This window comes from Hipposideros armiger, unplaced genomic scaffold (assembly GCF_001890085.2).
Source record: "Hipposideros armiger isolate ML-2016 unplaced genomic scaffold, ASM189008v1 scaffold_22, whole genome shotgun sequence".
NCBI classification, from domain to species: Eukaryota; Metazoa; Chordata; class Mammalia; order Chiroptera; family Hipposideridae; genus Hipposideros; species Hipposideros armiger.
The window spans coordinates 2,333,455-2,346,663 of record NW_017731372.1 but is presented as its reverse complement, the minus strand read 5'-3'; the positions used below and the strand labels follow the sequence as shown (position 1 = coordinate 2,346,663).

At 39.4% G+C, this 13,209-nt stretch overlaps 1 protein-coding gene across 3 annotated transcripts in view; it reads left to right on the top strand.

Annotated features, from left to right (window-relative positions):
• TRMT1L (tRNA methyltransferase 1L) overlaps window positions 1-9,314 on the top strand; it is a 34,676-nt gene extending 25,362 nt beyond the window's left edge. For 2 of the 3 annotated variants that reach the window (XM_019635556.1, XM_019635558.1), the window contains 6 exons: window positions 1,696-1,774; window positions 3,697-3,863; window positions 4,552-4,611; window positions 6,521-6,647; window positions 6,746-6,994; window positions 9,089-9,314. In XM_019635556.1, the coding sequence (XP_019491101.1) occupies window positions 1,696-1,774; window positions 3,697-3,863; window positions 4,552-4,611; window positions 6,521-6,647; window positions 6,746-6,994; window positions 9,089-9,104 (698 nt within the window). In that variant the 3' untranslated portion in view covers window positions 9,105-9,314. Of the gene's footprint in view, window positions 1-1,695; window positions 1,775-3,696; window positions 3,864-4,551; window positions 4,612-6,520; window positions 6,648-6,745; window positions 7,131-9,088 lie in introns of those variants that run through there. The other variant, XM_019635557.1, reaches the window with a different exon arrangement.
• Window positions 9,315-13,209: the final 3,895 nt, after the last annotated feature.

Genomic DNA, 13,209 nt, shown 5'->3' with positions numbered 1-13,209 from the left:
CAGTGCTCAGGGTTTCTGGGGTCCCACAACACCAGTGGGCTTGCTGTTTTGTTGGTAACCCATATGTCTTACTTATTTGAGGTTTAGGGTTTAGCTTTCTCTGGTCTGAAAAATCAGTTATCCCATTGTGTCCTGCTTCTAAAATTTTATTGATATCTCTCATCATCTTCAGTTACCTCTTCTCCCGTTTTATTTATTCTTGGGGTTTGATTTGTATTCCTTTGCTCTCATTTTAATAATGCTTTAAGAGACAGCATTGATAAAAGGATGTGTTCAATTAATTGCATTTAAATAGAAGTCTCAAAATATTTTTGAATTCCTCATCTGAAATTGCCTTCATAGCCTATATACTAATGACATGGAAACACTATTTTTCTTTCTTTATCCCTTCATTTTTTGCTACTGGTAACTTGAAATGATAGCCCTGACCCCTCAGAGAGGGAATTTGCTGATGTTGACCTAGTACTGAGAAATCCTAGGCAAAGGACTTGGGACAGACATAGGTTTGCATGATGGGAGCATTCTGCAAAGTGCATCAACAAACAAACTACTGTAATACAAATTCAGTGTGCTGCCTGCCTGTGGTAAGTGGGTGTAACAGAGTCATAAATGTAAATCGCCCTTGTTTGGGCAATACTACCTATAAGTATTTGTAATTTAGTTATTCCAGGGAAGATTTCTTGAATATATTCATATAGTGTTTGAGGAACACAGTGCTCAACAAAGCTAATATGGGTGATAACCCCACCTTACTTTAGCTTAGAGTTAAATAATACTGGAAAAGTAGACATAGGAAAAACAGTGAAGGAAGCCTTTAAGTAAATCTAAAATGAGATCTCACAACTGCATTATGCCATTTAATTACATTGAGTAACAGTGATATCAGATAACAGGAAGCTAGAGACATGTCCCTGCCACCAGAGTCCTGGGTTCTGGATATATCTAGGACTCACTGATCAGATCAGGCCATTGGAAGAAAGTGAATGATCCACCCACGAATAGCCTGGGGGAAGTTAGTTGGAGAGAGTCTGATTTAAAATGACTCTTCTGGGCCTTAAGTGCACTGAAAAGTTCATGGCAGAACATTGCTCCATTTTGGAAACAGAATAGTGATAGTACCTCCCCACTTTCCTTGTGATCATATCAGGCCTCTCATTACCCTTTAAATGGAATTAGATTCTTCCAGCATACATTTTAGGGTTGATTATGAATCAGGCCTAGGGAATAGTTTATTTTCTTCCAGTCACACACGAGCAGTGTCTTTATTTTGATGAGATGTTGGTTATATTTATCAAAATTCATTAACCTTTTCACATAAAATATATACATTTTATTGCATGTAAATTGCACCCGTTGATTTTAAAATATGGATATCTAGAGGACTTTATAAGACTGTCTTCTACTTAAATTATTTCATGTAGTGACTAAAAGTTAGTGAAAGTTAAGCCTCCAATAAGCTGTTTGACGTGGATTTCTAGTCCCTCTTGAGCTTTAATCCTCTGATCTGTGTAATTGAGATTTTAACAGTACCTACTTCAGAGTTATAAGGATTAAAATTTTTAAATGCATAAAAAAGCACAATACCTGGCACATAGTAGATCCTCAATATATAGTTGCTGCAAATTATTAATATAACAATTACTACTATTTACATTGCCATTTCTCCTATGATTTCTTTTTATTATCTTTTCACAGAAAACCCATATAGACAGCTGCCTTGTAACTGTCATGGAAGCATGCCTGGAAAGACAGCAATAGAACTTGGACCTCTATGGTATGTGCCTCGGCTTAATAAATACATTCAAAATTGATTGATGTATTGATTTGATTGCTGATTTGTTATGATGTCTGATAACAGACAAGCAAATTTTGATTCATTTTTTTTAAGTCTAGGCAAATAATTACGACTCTTCTATCACTATGAACCTGAGGTATAGAGTTTTTCTATACTCTCAAGTTTGTGGTAGTCCTAAGAGGCAGTGGAATTAAAGAGAAACCTGGCTGATTTGCAAACTAGGTAACTCATTTCTGAATAGGAAGAAGGAGGCTTTTTTCAGTAATAATTGTAGAACTAGGGTGTGATTACAAAGTGATCACAATAACTTTTTATAGAAGAGTCAACTAATATAAAAGGTCTTTGAGGAATTAGTTTTTAAGTAAGAAGGGCATATGAAAGTAAATAACTGTTTTAGGGAAAGTTGTTTAGATAGGACTCAGTTGTGAATTTTTAACGTATATGTGCTTTTGCATTGTTAATAACTAGAGATTCATGACAGCATTGGGACAAGAATCACTGCAGATTTCTACCTTATTAATTTACGAGGTCAAGGCTTAGCCATTACTAACCTAAAAATTAACCCAAATGGTAAATATGTGCTGATGCCCATTCTTTTATCTTGATCCCATGTAAATACCCTTAGATGAAGAAGGACCTAGCCAGCCTTACCTTCTCCTACTCGCTTACCTGTATCCTGTTACGTGTTGATACTGCACACTGATCTCAGAACTAAGGAAATTAACCATTCTTAACAGGTTGCAGGACCCAGAACAAAGGCCTCCTACCCCAGCTTCCTCATCTTACAGGCGAGAACATTGTGGCCCATGGTGTTTAAATGCTGGCTAACACTGACCCCCAAAACTTAGTTAGTAGGTCAGGCAGGGCAAGAACTCGGGTTTCCCAAGACTGAGTGCCAAACCACGACTTGCGATTTCCTCACTCAAAGCCACGGTCATGTCTTTACTCTCATCAGGAACCTCTCCCCTCTTCACCAACTCCAGTTCAAATTCTGCGTCCTCTTTGAAGTTTCTGCTTTGTGTTTCAGCCCAGATTATTTCTAAATTTCCTTTTAGTAAATCTTACATTGATCACTCATTTGACACTTTAAAATCCTATCTTTTCACATATATTCGCTAACCCTAATAGCTGCCATTCATTAAAGATATACTTTGTAGTAGAGATTTGTGCTAATTCCCATAACAAGTCTGTGAGAGGCTTTATTTTCCATTTTATGATGAGAAGTGAGACTCAAAAGCAGCAATTACTCCAGATCACATGGCTAGTAATAAAATGGGGGAGCCAGGATGGGAATCCAGGTTCATCTGACTTACAGTTTCATGTTCTGTGCATTATACCTGTGGTTCTCAAATTAAAGGAGAAGCATGTCAGACTCAGCCTGGGGCCATGTCTTAACTACCTCCCCACCACATGGCATTCTCAGGTATCTCCCCCTGCCCGCCACCATATACACACTGGAATAATGATTTCCTATTACTGACAGGAGGAGGTGCATGGTGAAAACCTCTGCATTATGTTATGTCCCTGTCTGGATCCTGTCTAGAGTTATAGGCTTTTATAGGGTACGCATTGTATTTTATACTTTGGTATATCCTCCACGCCTCGGTGTACCTACCACAGGGCTGTAACACCTTACGAAGGCTCAGTAAATTCTCGTTGATTTACAGGGAATGAAATTTCCTCAACTAATCCCACTACTTTAGAGAACTGACATGATAAAAGGAATGGGGAAGTAGAAAATAAGCAATTTCAAATTAAATCATAAATTATTTTAATTTTAGTATATAATCTTCCTGTAATTCTATTTCTTAGTTGTGGTTAAATTATGGAGATTCATTTTTTTTTTAAAGAATATTAACATTTCTCACACCCAGTTCTCTGTATTTTCTTTTTCTTATCAGGTCAAGTTCTCTGTTCAATACGGGATTTCTCAAAAGAATGCTATTTGAATCTCTTCACCATGGTTTAGATGATATTCAGACCCTAATAAAGACATTAATTTTTGAGTCAGAGTGTACTCCTCAAAGTCAGTTTTCAGTTCACGCACCTTCGAATCTCAACAAGCAAGGTAACTAATTGAACACTGACTTAGGAGCTTACAAATTGATAAAAAATACTCTATCTTTCTTGTCTTTAATTGATGTTATAATCAAAAGGAGTATAAGTAGTATGCTTTAAGTAAATCCCCTCTAATGAGTTTAATCATAATCTAGTTAACTTTTATTTTTTTAATTGCATACTCTTCTTCTGGTTTATATTCAGGGCCTGAAATGAATAATGGTTTTATTAAGATACAAATACATTTTTTAAAATTTTAGATTAAAAGCACTAAAATCTGTTGTGATTTTATTACCGTTTCTGCTTTCTAGAACGAGAAACCTCAGGTAATTTTGAGAGTAGTGTAACCAGGATTTTTGGTAATATCCGTTGAGATACAGAAGCTAGATTTTACTTATCCCTCAGTAAAACTAAGTTTTTTTTCTCCTTTGTTTTCTCTTTAGTGTAAATAGGCTTTTGTAGTTTTATCTGGCCATTGACCTAAGGGCGGGCCACATTTCTCATAAATCATTAGAAGCAGCAGCTACTGCAGTTAAAAGTGTAACTCTTGCCCTGGTTTTGCCACAGAATCTGTTATATAGATATAGATATAGATATAGATATATTCAAAACCAGTGTGGCAATAATTTATTTAAACTTTGAATTATTACTTAATGTCATCCTGTAGACTATTTTGTGACTCCCGTTTTTTATTTTAGAAGAATATGGTGCATCTACTAAAACTACAGATGACACAGCAGATAATTACGTTGCACAAGGTACGTGTATGTGTGTACCTATGTATGTATCAGTGCGAAAGGCAGCAGAAAGGCAGGAAGAGATTGCTTCAGTAGCCTACTTCAAAATGCATTTTTATCATATTAAACTAACATAATTATAGGGAAACTTGTTTATCTGGCATTTGCACAGTTCAGAATTTCTATTAACATGTACTTTGTTCCCACCTCTAATATATGGTGATCCCTTTGAAAGACCTATAAGATCTTAAAGAACCATGTGAACCAAAATCAGATCAGATTATGTTTGATAAACTTATAGAGTTGATTAAATTTTATTGTTATTCTTTTAAACGTTCTCAGCATATGATGTATAGCAATTCTGTTGATTAACCAGAAGACCTACTCTCTAGCCATAAGAATTGACTAGATGGCCTTTCTTATAATTTGAGATGTGTGCATACTTTAAAATGTAGCTGCATTAGGCATTGAAACTTCATATCAAAAGGGTGTTTATATATATATATGTTTATATATATATAATAAGATATATGTGTATGTCAGTGCCTTCATGTCTAAGGTTTTGTTTTTCTTTTTTTCTTTTTAAAAAACAACTTTAAATTCTAAGTTGAAAAAAAGAAGAAAATAGACAGTATTAAGGTTGGAAGAGGACAGGATTACACTTACAAGCTGTAATCTTGTATTAGTTGGTCAACATTGTAGTGTTGCTCTTCCAAGACAAGAAAGCTTCAACTCCTGTTAATAGCATGCTGTTTCATAATGATTGCATGCTCCAACAGTCATGTTTATTTGGCATCTTCAGCCGATTTGCTCACAAATTACTTAAAATGACTTATTCTACTTAATGTCTGACAAAGGGAATAAAAAGGCATTGTGGTGTAGTACTGTAAAGAGCATTAGATTGAAGAGCATCATTCTACTTCTTTGGGCTGTGTAACCTTGGCCAGGTTTTGTGTTCACTGAAGACCTGCGAATATTGGCATTCGGTAGAGAGCACAAGTATAAAAATAAAAGGACATTACCCCAGAAACTTAGAATACAATCTAGGAAGAAAGGATTTACAAACATAAAAGACTTACATACATGAAACAAACAAAAAAAAAGACAGAACTTAATCACACTCTTGAGTAGTATTGACACTAATGAAATCTGTGAGATGATTGGCCCAGAATTCATGAATAGCTTTCTATTGGAGGTTGAAATGGAGGCTTGTAATTGAAGATGGTAGCAAAAGGGAGTTGTGGGCCGGCCGAGTGGCGCGATGGTTAAGAGCTGGCTTGGAACGCCAGAGGGCCCCGGTTCGGATCCCACAAAAGAGGGCCAGTGACACTGCCCTCCACAGCTAAGATGCTGAACAACAGCTCAACCTGGAGCGAGTCGCCGGCGAAGGCATAGGCTGCAGCCCCTGCTGCAGTGGGTTGCCATGGGCTACCTTGTGTGGCCAGCAGCCAGTGTGAGTGGCCGTCCAGAAGCCGGCGACTGATCTGCCTCGCCCGGGAAGAGCGCAATGATGGTTCCAACTTGGGCCAGTGAAGCAACGTCCTCCACAACTAGACTGAAGAACAAAAGGACAGCAACTTGTCTGTTCCCCTTCTCCCAATTCCCCAGCGCTGTTTTCATTCCCCCAATTCCCCAATAAAAAGCTTTAAAAAAAAAAAAAGAAAGAAAGAAAGAAAGAAAGAAAGAAAGAAAGAAAGAAAGAAAAAGGGAGTTGTGACTCAGCAAACAGTTAAAAATGACATCGGTAGAGGATAGTCAAAATATCAAGAATAAATATTATTTTTACAATAAGAGGAGTCCTCTTAAGAATTGAGATTAAAATGGTGTATGTCAGTGGATTTAGTCTTGAGATAACAATATAGTTATAAAAGTATTTGGTTTGTAATTTTTCCGAGACTGCTAACTTTGCATGTGTGTATATGTGTTTCAGGAAAGAGAAAAGTTAATGAAACAATCACAAATTTAGCAAAGAAGCAAAAGACTGATGTGAGCACTGAACACCCTCCCTTTTATTACAACATCCACAGACACAGCATTAAAGGGATGAATATGCCAAAGTAAGAGAGCTGCTGAATGGCAACATGTATATTTTATATTTTAATGACATTGTGATTTAAGGAAAAACACCTCATTATTTTTCCTTTCCTTGTTGCAGGTTAAAAAAGTTTCTGTGCTATCTTTCTCAAGCAGGCTTTCGAGTAAGCCGAACTCATTTTGACCCAATGGGTGTCCGTACAGATGCACCTCTGATGCAGTTTAAATCTATCCTTTTAAAGTACAGCACCCCCACCTACACTGGAGGACACTCAGAGGGCCACGTCCAGTCAGCATCCGAAGACACAGTAGCTGACAGGGTTGAAATGTCAGTGAATGACAAAGCAGAAGCAAGTGGTTGCAGAAGATGGTAAATGTCGCCGAGCGTTCACTCTCAGATGTCTGTATAGATGGCCTGATAGTTCTTGATACCAACTGTAGTTCTTTTTCTATTCTTTTCAATTTAGTGGTGTAAAAATAAAACAGTGCTGTTTTCATTCAGAAAATTAGCAGTTTCTAATTTAGCTGGTTTGGGAGCTATGCTTTCCAAGTTTTCCTTATTTTAAAGAAAACTTAAAGTTTTAATGAAAACATTTCACATGAAGCCAAGTTTATGACTGAGATCACCCGACTGTTTAGTAACTCAGAAAATCTTCACATGCAAAGCGTTTGAAATTTTATGTATGTTATGGAAGCCATTCTTTACTATTCTTAATCACCTTCCTGCTTAAATTGACCCTGAGTACAATAGAAGAACAATGTCCTGTAGGGTCACTAATATATTTCATAAATACAAAGCTAAAATGTGTTCTCAATTTTAAAAAATCACACCTCTCCCCACGTTGATCTTTTTATTACTAGCTTTTGAGAAATACCTGAGATAGAAATACATTTTTAAGTTTAAGGTCTAGATAACTAAACTTCAGAGTAAGGTTTTGTGTAAGTAAAGTGAGACCAATGTCCTAATTTTAATTGTTCACAAGCACTGAAATTCTCAGATTTTGTTATAAATTAAGTAAATTTGGTGATCTCAAGTGCCTCAGTTAATGCACGTACAATATTCATTCACTTGGTTGTGCTACCTCAGATGTAAAACTTGTTCTTTATGAGCTTATGAAGTGAGGATTTTGTTTGGAGAATGGTTTTTATTGTGTTTTTGTTTAGGTTTTTTTTGTGGGTCGTTTTGTTTTCTTTTTGGTATATGTGTTAATTTTTTACATAAGTAGCCCAGGCTAACATTAACAGTGAAAGTCAGTTGAAAAAAAAATCTTGTTTCCAGTATGCTTCATTTGAATATAAGAGTTTGGATGAAAGGATTTAGTGTAAAGTTTAGATTTTTGTCTCAAGGATTTAATCAATATTTACCCTGCAGTATTTATTAGAGGAAGTAACTTTTCACAAGCATTAAGCTTGCGAGGTAATGAGTGAGTTATAACTGAAAGGTTTTAAATACACATAAGAAAAAAAGCCCTCCTATCACATATACAAGAATCCAGGGGGCTTAGTTGGTTAAGAGTTAGCTTAAGAGCGCGAGCTCTGAGCAACAGGTCTGCCAGTTCGATACCCACATGGGCTAGTGACGCTGCACCTGAGCTGAGCTGCTGCTGAGCTGCAAACAGGTGGCAGGATGGCTCAGCTGGTGAGAACATGTGCTCCTAACAAGACTGCCTGTTCGATGGTGGACTATACCCTCCCACAAGTAAGACTGAACTCGGCACCCTGAGCTGAGCTGCCGCCCGGATGGCTCAGTGGATAGAGCATGCGCTATTAACAACGAGACTGCTGGTCTGACTCCCACATGGGTTGGTGGCTACGCCCACTGCAACTAAGATTGAACACAGCACCTTGAGCTTAGAGGCCACGAGCTGCTGATGGGAAGCCAGATGGCGACTGGCGCCCTCCACAACTAAGATTGAAGAACAACAACTTGGCTGGTCCCCTTCCCCAATTCCCCAATTAAAAAAAGTATGCTTTTGTTTATAGCCTTAACACTCTTCTATTTGTGTAGCCAGGAATGGGTACATAACCAAGGTTTACTAAAGGACTAAAAAAAAGAGGTCTTTATAAGTAGCATTTTTGCCCTTCAAGGAACAAACATACTCTGTGGCATAGCCTTGCTAAAATATCTCTAAAGAATAGCCTTGATACAAGAGGGCAAAGCTCTTTTTCCAGCCAGTGTGCCATGAATGAAAATGATAAGGGACAGTCCCCACTCTCTCTGAGTGAATAACAAAACCAACCAAAGTAGGAGGAAGTGAAATGGAAAGAGACTCCTTGCCTGAGTTAATGGATATGAACATCCTTGGATGTCCAAGTGGTAGAACCCTGCTCAAACAGGAAGAAACGTCTCTCTTAAAAATGTTAGCTCATTTGGAATTTTGGAGTGTTAAGAGCCTTTATTGTTCATTTTAACTCATATGAATGGCTTATCACTGCCATTAATAAACATTTCATTCCTTTTCAGTATTCATGAAAGTTAAATCCAAAATGAACACTGCACATGTGGCTTTAGAAGAACATGGTAACATCAGCATAAAATCTACCAAGTGATCTTCCCAGTACCATAGAGAAAAAGGTGATAAAATTTCAAGCAGCAGAAGGGGGCAGTAAAACGCAACAGACCACTCTGGAAGATTTTTACTATGTTTTCTTATTTTCCTTTCAAACAGACAATTTCCCAACACACATTTAAGAGACTAATAAAATAAATTTCATACCACAGATAGATATGTTTATCTAAAACAAACACAGAAACACTAAGTATATACAAAAGTGAGAGCTATTATATGAAATATAAATTTTACATAATCAAAAACTCATTTTTATCATATGATGTATCATGGCACAATAATCATATTACTTTTCCAAATAAAAGAGGCTTAGCCATTTTGATTTGGTTTGGGACTAATATCATCCTCCCATGACCAGTATCCCAAAATGTACTAGGCGTTCTATTGTATTGTCTCAGACTTGTCAGAATTATTTAATAAATCTTATCATAAGAGTTCTTCCTCACTCCCATACTCAGACTTCCTTTCTAAACTGTTCCCATCCTGAAAGTGTCACTTTCTCCTTGAACTCTTTTCTGACTGTATAGTACATAGAAGTCTCTCCATCCTCCTGTGAATTTATAGATTAAAACAAGCAGTTTTACCAAACAGATGTTTTTTTGTTGAATTTCCATTACAAGGCAGATTTTTATTTCATTACATTCCAAGTAGTCTAAATGTGATTATTCTCTATGCCCTGTTCTGTCCTCACCTTTTAATTCCGTCTCCACAAACAAGAGAACACACTTCTGCACATGGTAAGTATACAGTTAAGATCTGATGAGGAAGATGATGATGATGCCCACTTCAAAATGAATTCAGGATTACACTGTAAAATTTTAGCACACTATCAGACTCAAAGTATATTTTTACATGGCATCTAGTGAAGCTTGAATTAGCAGTCCTAGAAATCAACTGAAAATTTGAGTGAATACCACCTACTCATTTACAATGAAATAGAAAATTGGATTTCATGAAATTGTTTTAAAAATCTATGCTCTTCACTGACATGTAAGACTCAGTACAGTAAATGGAAGTGTTACAAATGGAATGATTAAATATGACTAGAGGAGGCTGGCCGAATGGCACAATGGTTAAGAACTGGTTTGGGACGCCAGAGGGCCCCCGTTTGGATCCCACATATGAGGGCCAGTGACACTGCCCTCCACAGCTAAGATGCTGAACAACAGTTCAACCTGGAGCTGGGCTGCCGTGAGTTGCCGGCGATGGTGTAGGCTGCAGCCCCTGTGGAAGTGGGTTGCCATGGGCTACTGTATGTAGCCAGCAGCCAGCGTGAGCGGCCAGCAGCCGCAGTGAGTCCAGAAGCCGGCGACTGATCTGCCTCACCCAGGAAGAGCGCAATGATGGTGCCAACTTGGGCCAGTGAAGTAACGTCCTCGACAACTAGACTGAAGAACAAAACGACAGTAACTTGTCTGTTCCCCTTCCCCCAATTCCCCAGCACTGTTCCCATCCCCCCAATTTCCCAATTAAAAATATATATACATATATACATATACATATATACATATATATATATATACATATATATATATATATATGTATATATATATATATGACTAAGGAGGAGAAAAGCTCCTTGGATGAAATGGAACTTTAGTCATTTGTGTCTCATGTAGAACCAGATAATGTGGACATTAAGCAAAATGGTAAAAAGAAAAATTCAAGTGAGTCCCGTTTTTTTTTCTTTAAGACTTTCGCAAATTGTGGTATCTGGTGTAATTTTATTTCAGGTTTTATGCCGTCTTTTTCCATGAATGCTAAGAATGTATGGCTTCATTAGACGTTTTATCTCTACTTTTGCTGCTGCAATTTTTTTTTAAGTATTTCACTTTCACATGCCCTTCCCCGCCACCCCCAAAAGTTAGATACTAAAAAAAGCAAACGATGGAGAAATTAAAAATTATTCCAATCACCCTTTTCCTCCATGCCATCCAATTCCTTATCAAACTATGTTCCAAATTAAGAATAGTCAGCCCTAAATACAATTTTGTCCCAATTTGTCGCACCTCATCATCTTGGAAAAGGGGGTAGAAAGACAAAAAAGCAAACTTTAAAAATCGTCTTTCTCTTATGTGTATCTACTGTTTGAGACTGGCTAGTGACCAAAACAGTGGAAACCACACAGCAAAGAAAGAAATGCATGAAAGTCGATGTTCTGAACATTTGGCATCCTGGCAGATCCCGGGCACCTCTGCTTCCCTCGTTGATCAGAGGAGAGGAAATGTAGAGACGATAGCTGGAGCCCCAACTGACCGCTTTTCCAGGATAATTGCTTAGGAGCAGTATTGTGGAGAGGAATTTACCCCTTTCCTCTATAAGCAAGGAGGGAGTGGTGGTGTGGAGAACAGTGTGTCTTCTTTCTAAGCACAACTTATCTATAAACAGAAGTGACAGGTATGTACACTAACTATAGATGTATTTCATTCAGTAAATAAAAATTTTAAAAATTGAAGGTATGTAGGTGCTGCGTATAGACTAAGGGTCGTCACGAAAAATCAAACATGATACGTTTGAAATACATGAGACGTGTAAAACATGTCAGCAGTTCTTGGCTTTGCTTGTTCCAGTCTGTCCAGACTGGCTTCCTTGGCCTCCCGAAGAGCGAGGGACAGAAACAGCGGACGCGCTCCAGGGGATTCCCTGCGTGCGCTCCGGGACCTCCGGACACGGATTCCCGTAGACTGAGCGTAGTGCCCCGACATCCCCACGCCCCCAGGGGTTTGTCTAGAAAATCGGCTCCGGGAAGAGCTGGGTCAGAGACCCGGAGTAAGGAAAGGAACCTGGCGCAAAGCCGAGCTGCGGGAGCAGAGCAGCTGCGGGCGGAAAACATGGAGATCCGAGCGGGGAACGTGGCAATCCGTGTTGCACCCACCTTGGGGAAACTGAGAGCAGCTTCCCGTGTTTCCGCTTTTCTCATTTGCGTCGGTAAAAAAAAAAAAAAATCCTGTCTCCACTGAGTCACGCAATTATTTCAATGGGGGGCGGGAGTTGCGCAGGGCGGTAAGGAGAATTGGAAAGAAACAGTCACGGCGTCGCATGGGCTTAGTTTTCACGATAAAAGGAGGGCTCGCTGTGTTAACGTCCAGTTGTCAAAGGACTTGCAGCGGAGCGTCAGGAGTCCGCCCAGCGCCGCCTCCAGCCTCACTGCCCCGAGCTCGCAACGCCTGCGCCCGCCGCAGAGATGCTCTCCAGCGCCCTGCTGCTCTGCGCCACCCTGGCGCTCAGCGGTGCGGGTGGGTACTTGGCGCCCCTCGCAGGGCACTGCCAGCCAAGATTTCGCTCTGACCTCCCGGAGGTCCCCCTCACTCTGAATACTCTCCGGATAGGGGAAGGCCGTAAGACTTTGAAACCAGCTTCGACTACTTTGAGTTCAAAAGAACTGGGTGGATATTCCAGCGTTGCCACTAGCTCTGATCAGCGCGGGCCAGTTACTTAACTGGTCTGGGTCTCCCTTTTCTCACCTGCTAAATAAGAACAGTGCTACTAATTTGCAAGTTGTCATTATGATAAGACAGGATCTGATAGATATATGGTGACGTGTGTGTGTGTGTACGTACTGTTATTGAGTGGAAATAATTGTATTAAATAGCCTCATTAGTGCTTTCCTGTCCCCAGGAAAACCCAGGTTATGTGTGGTTTTTTTAAAGATTTTATTGGGAAATTGGGGAGGGAACAGCGTTGGGGAATCGGGGAAGGGGAACAGACAAGTTGCTGTCCTTTTGTTCTTCAGTCTAGTTGTGGAGGACTTGGCTTCACTGGCCCATGTTGGTATTGTGATCACTGTGCTCTTCCTGGGTGAGGCAGATTGGTCACCGGCCATTGGACAGTCGCTCACAGCGCGGTTCACGGCAGCTCACACCAGCTGCTCACGCTGGCTGCTGGCCACTCACGGTAGCTTAAGGCAGCCCACAGCAGCCCAGCTCCAGGTCGAGCTGTTGTTCAGCATCTTAGCCATAGAGGGTGAGCGTCACTGGCCCATGTGGGATCCGAACCGGCGGCCATGATGCTCAGA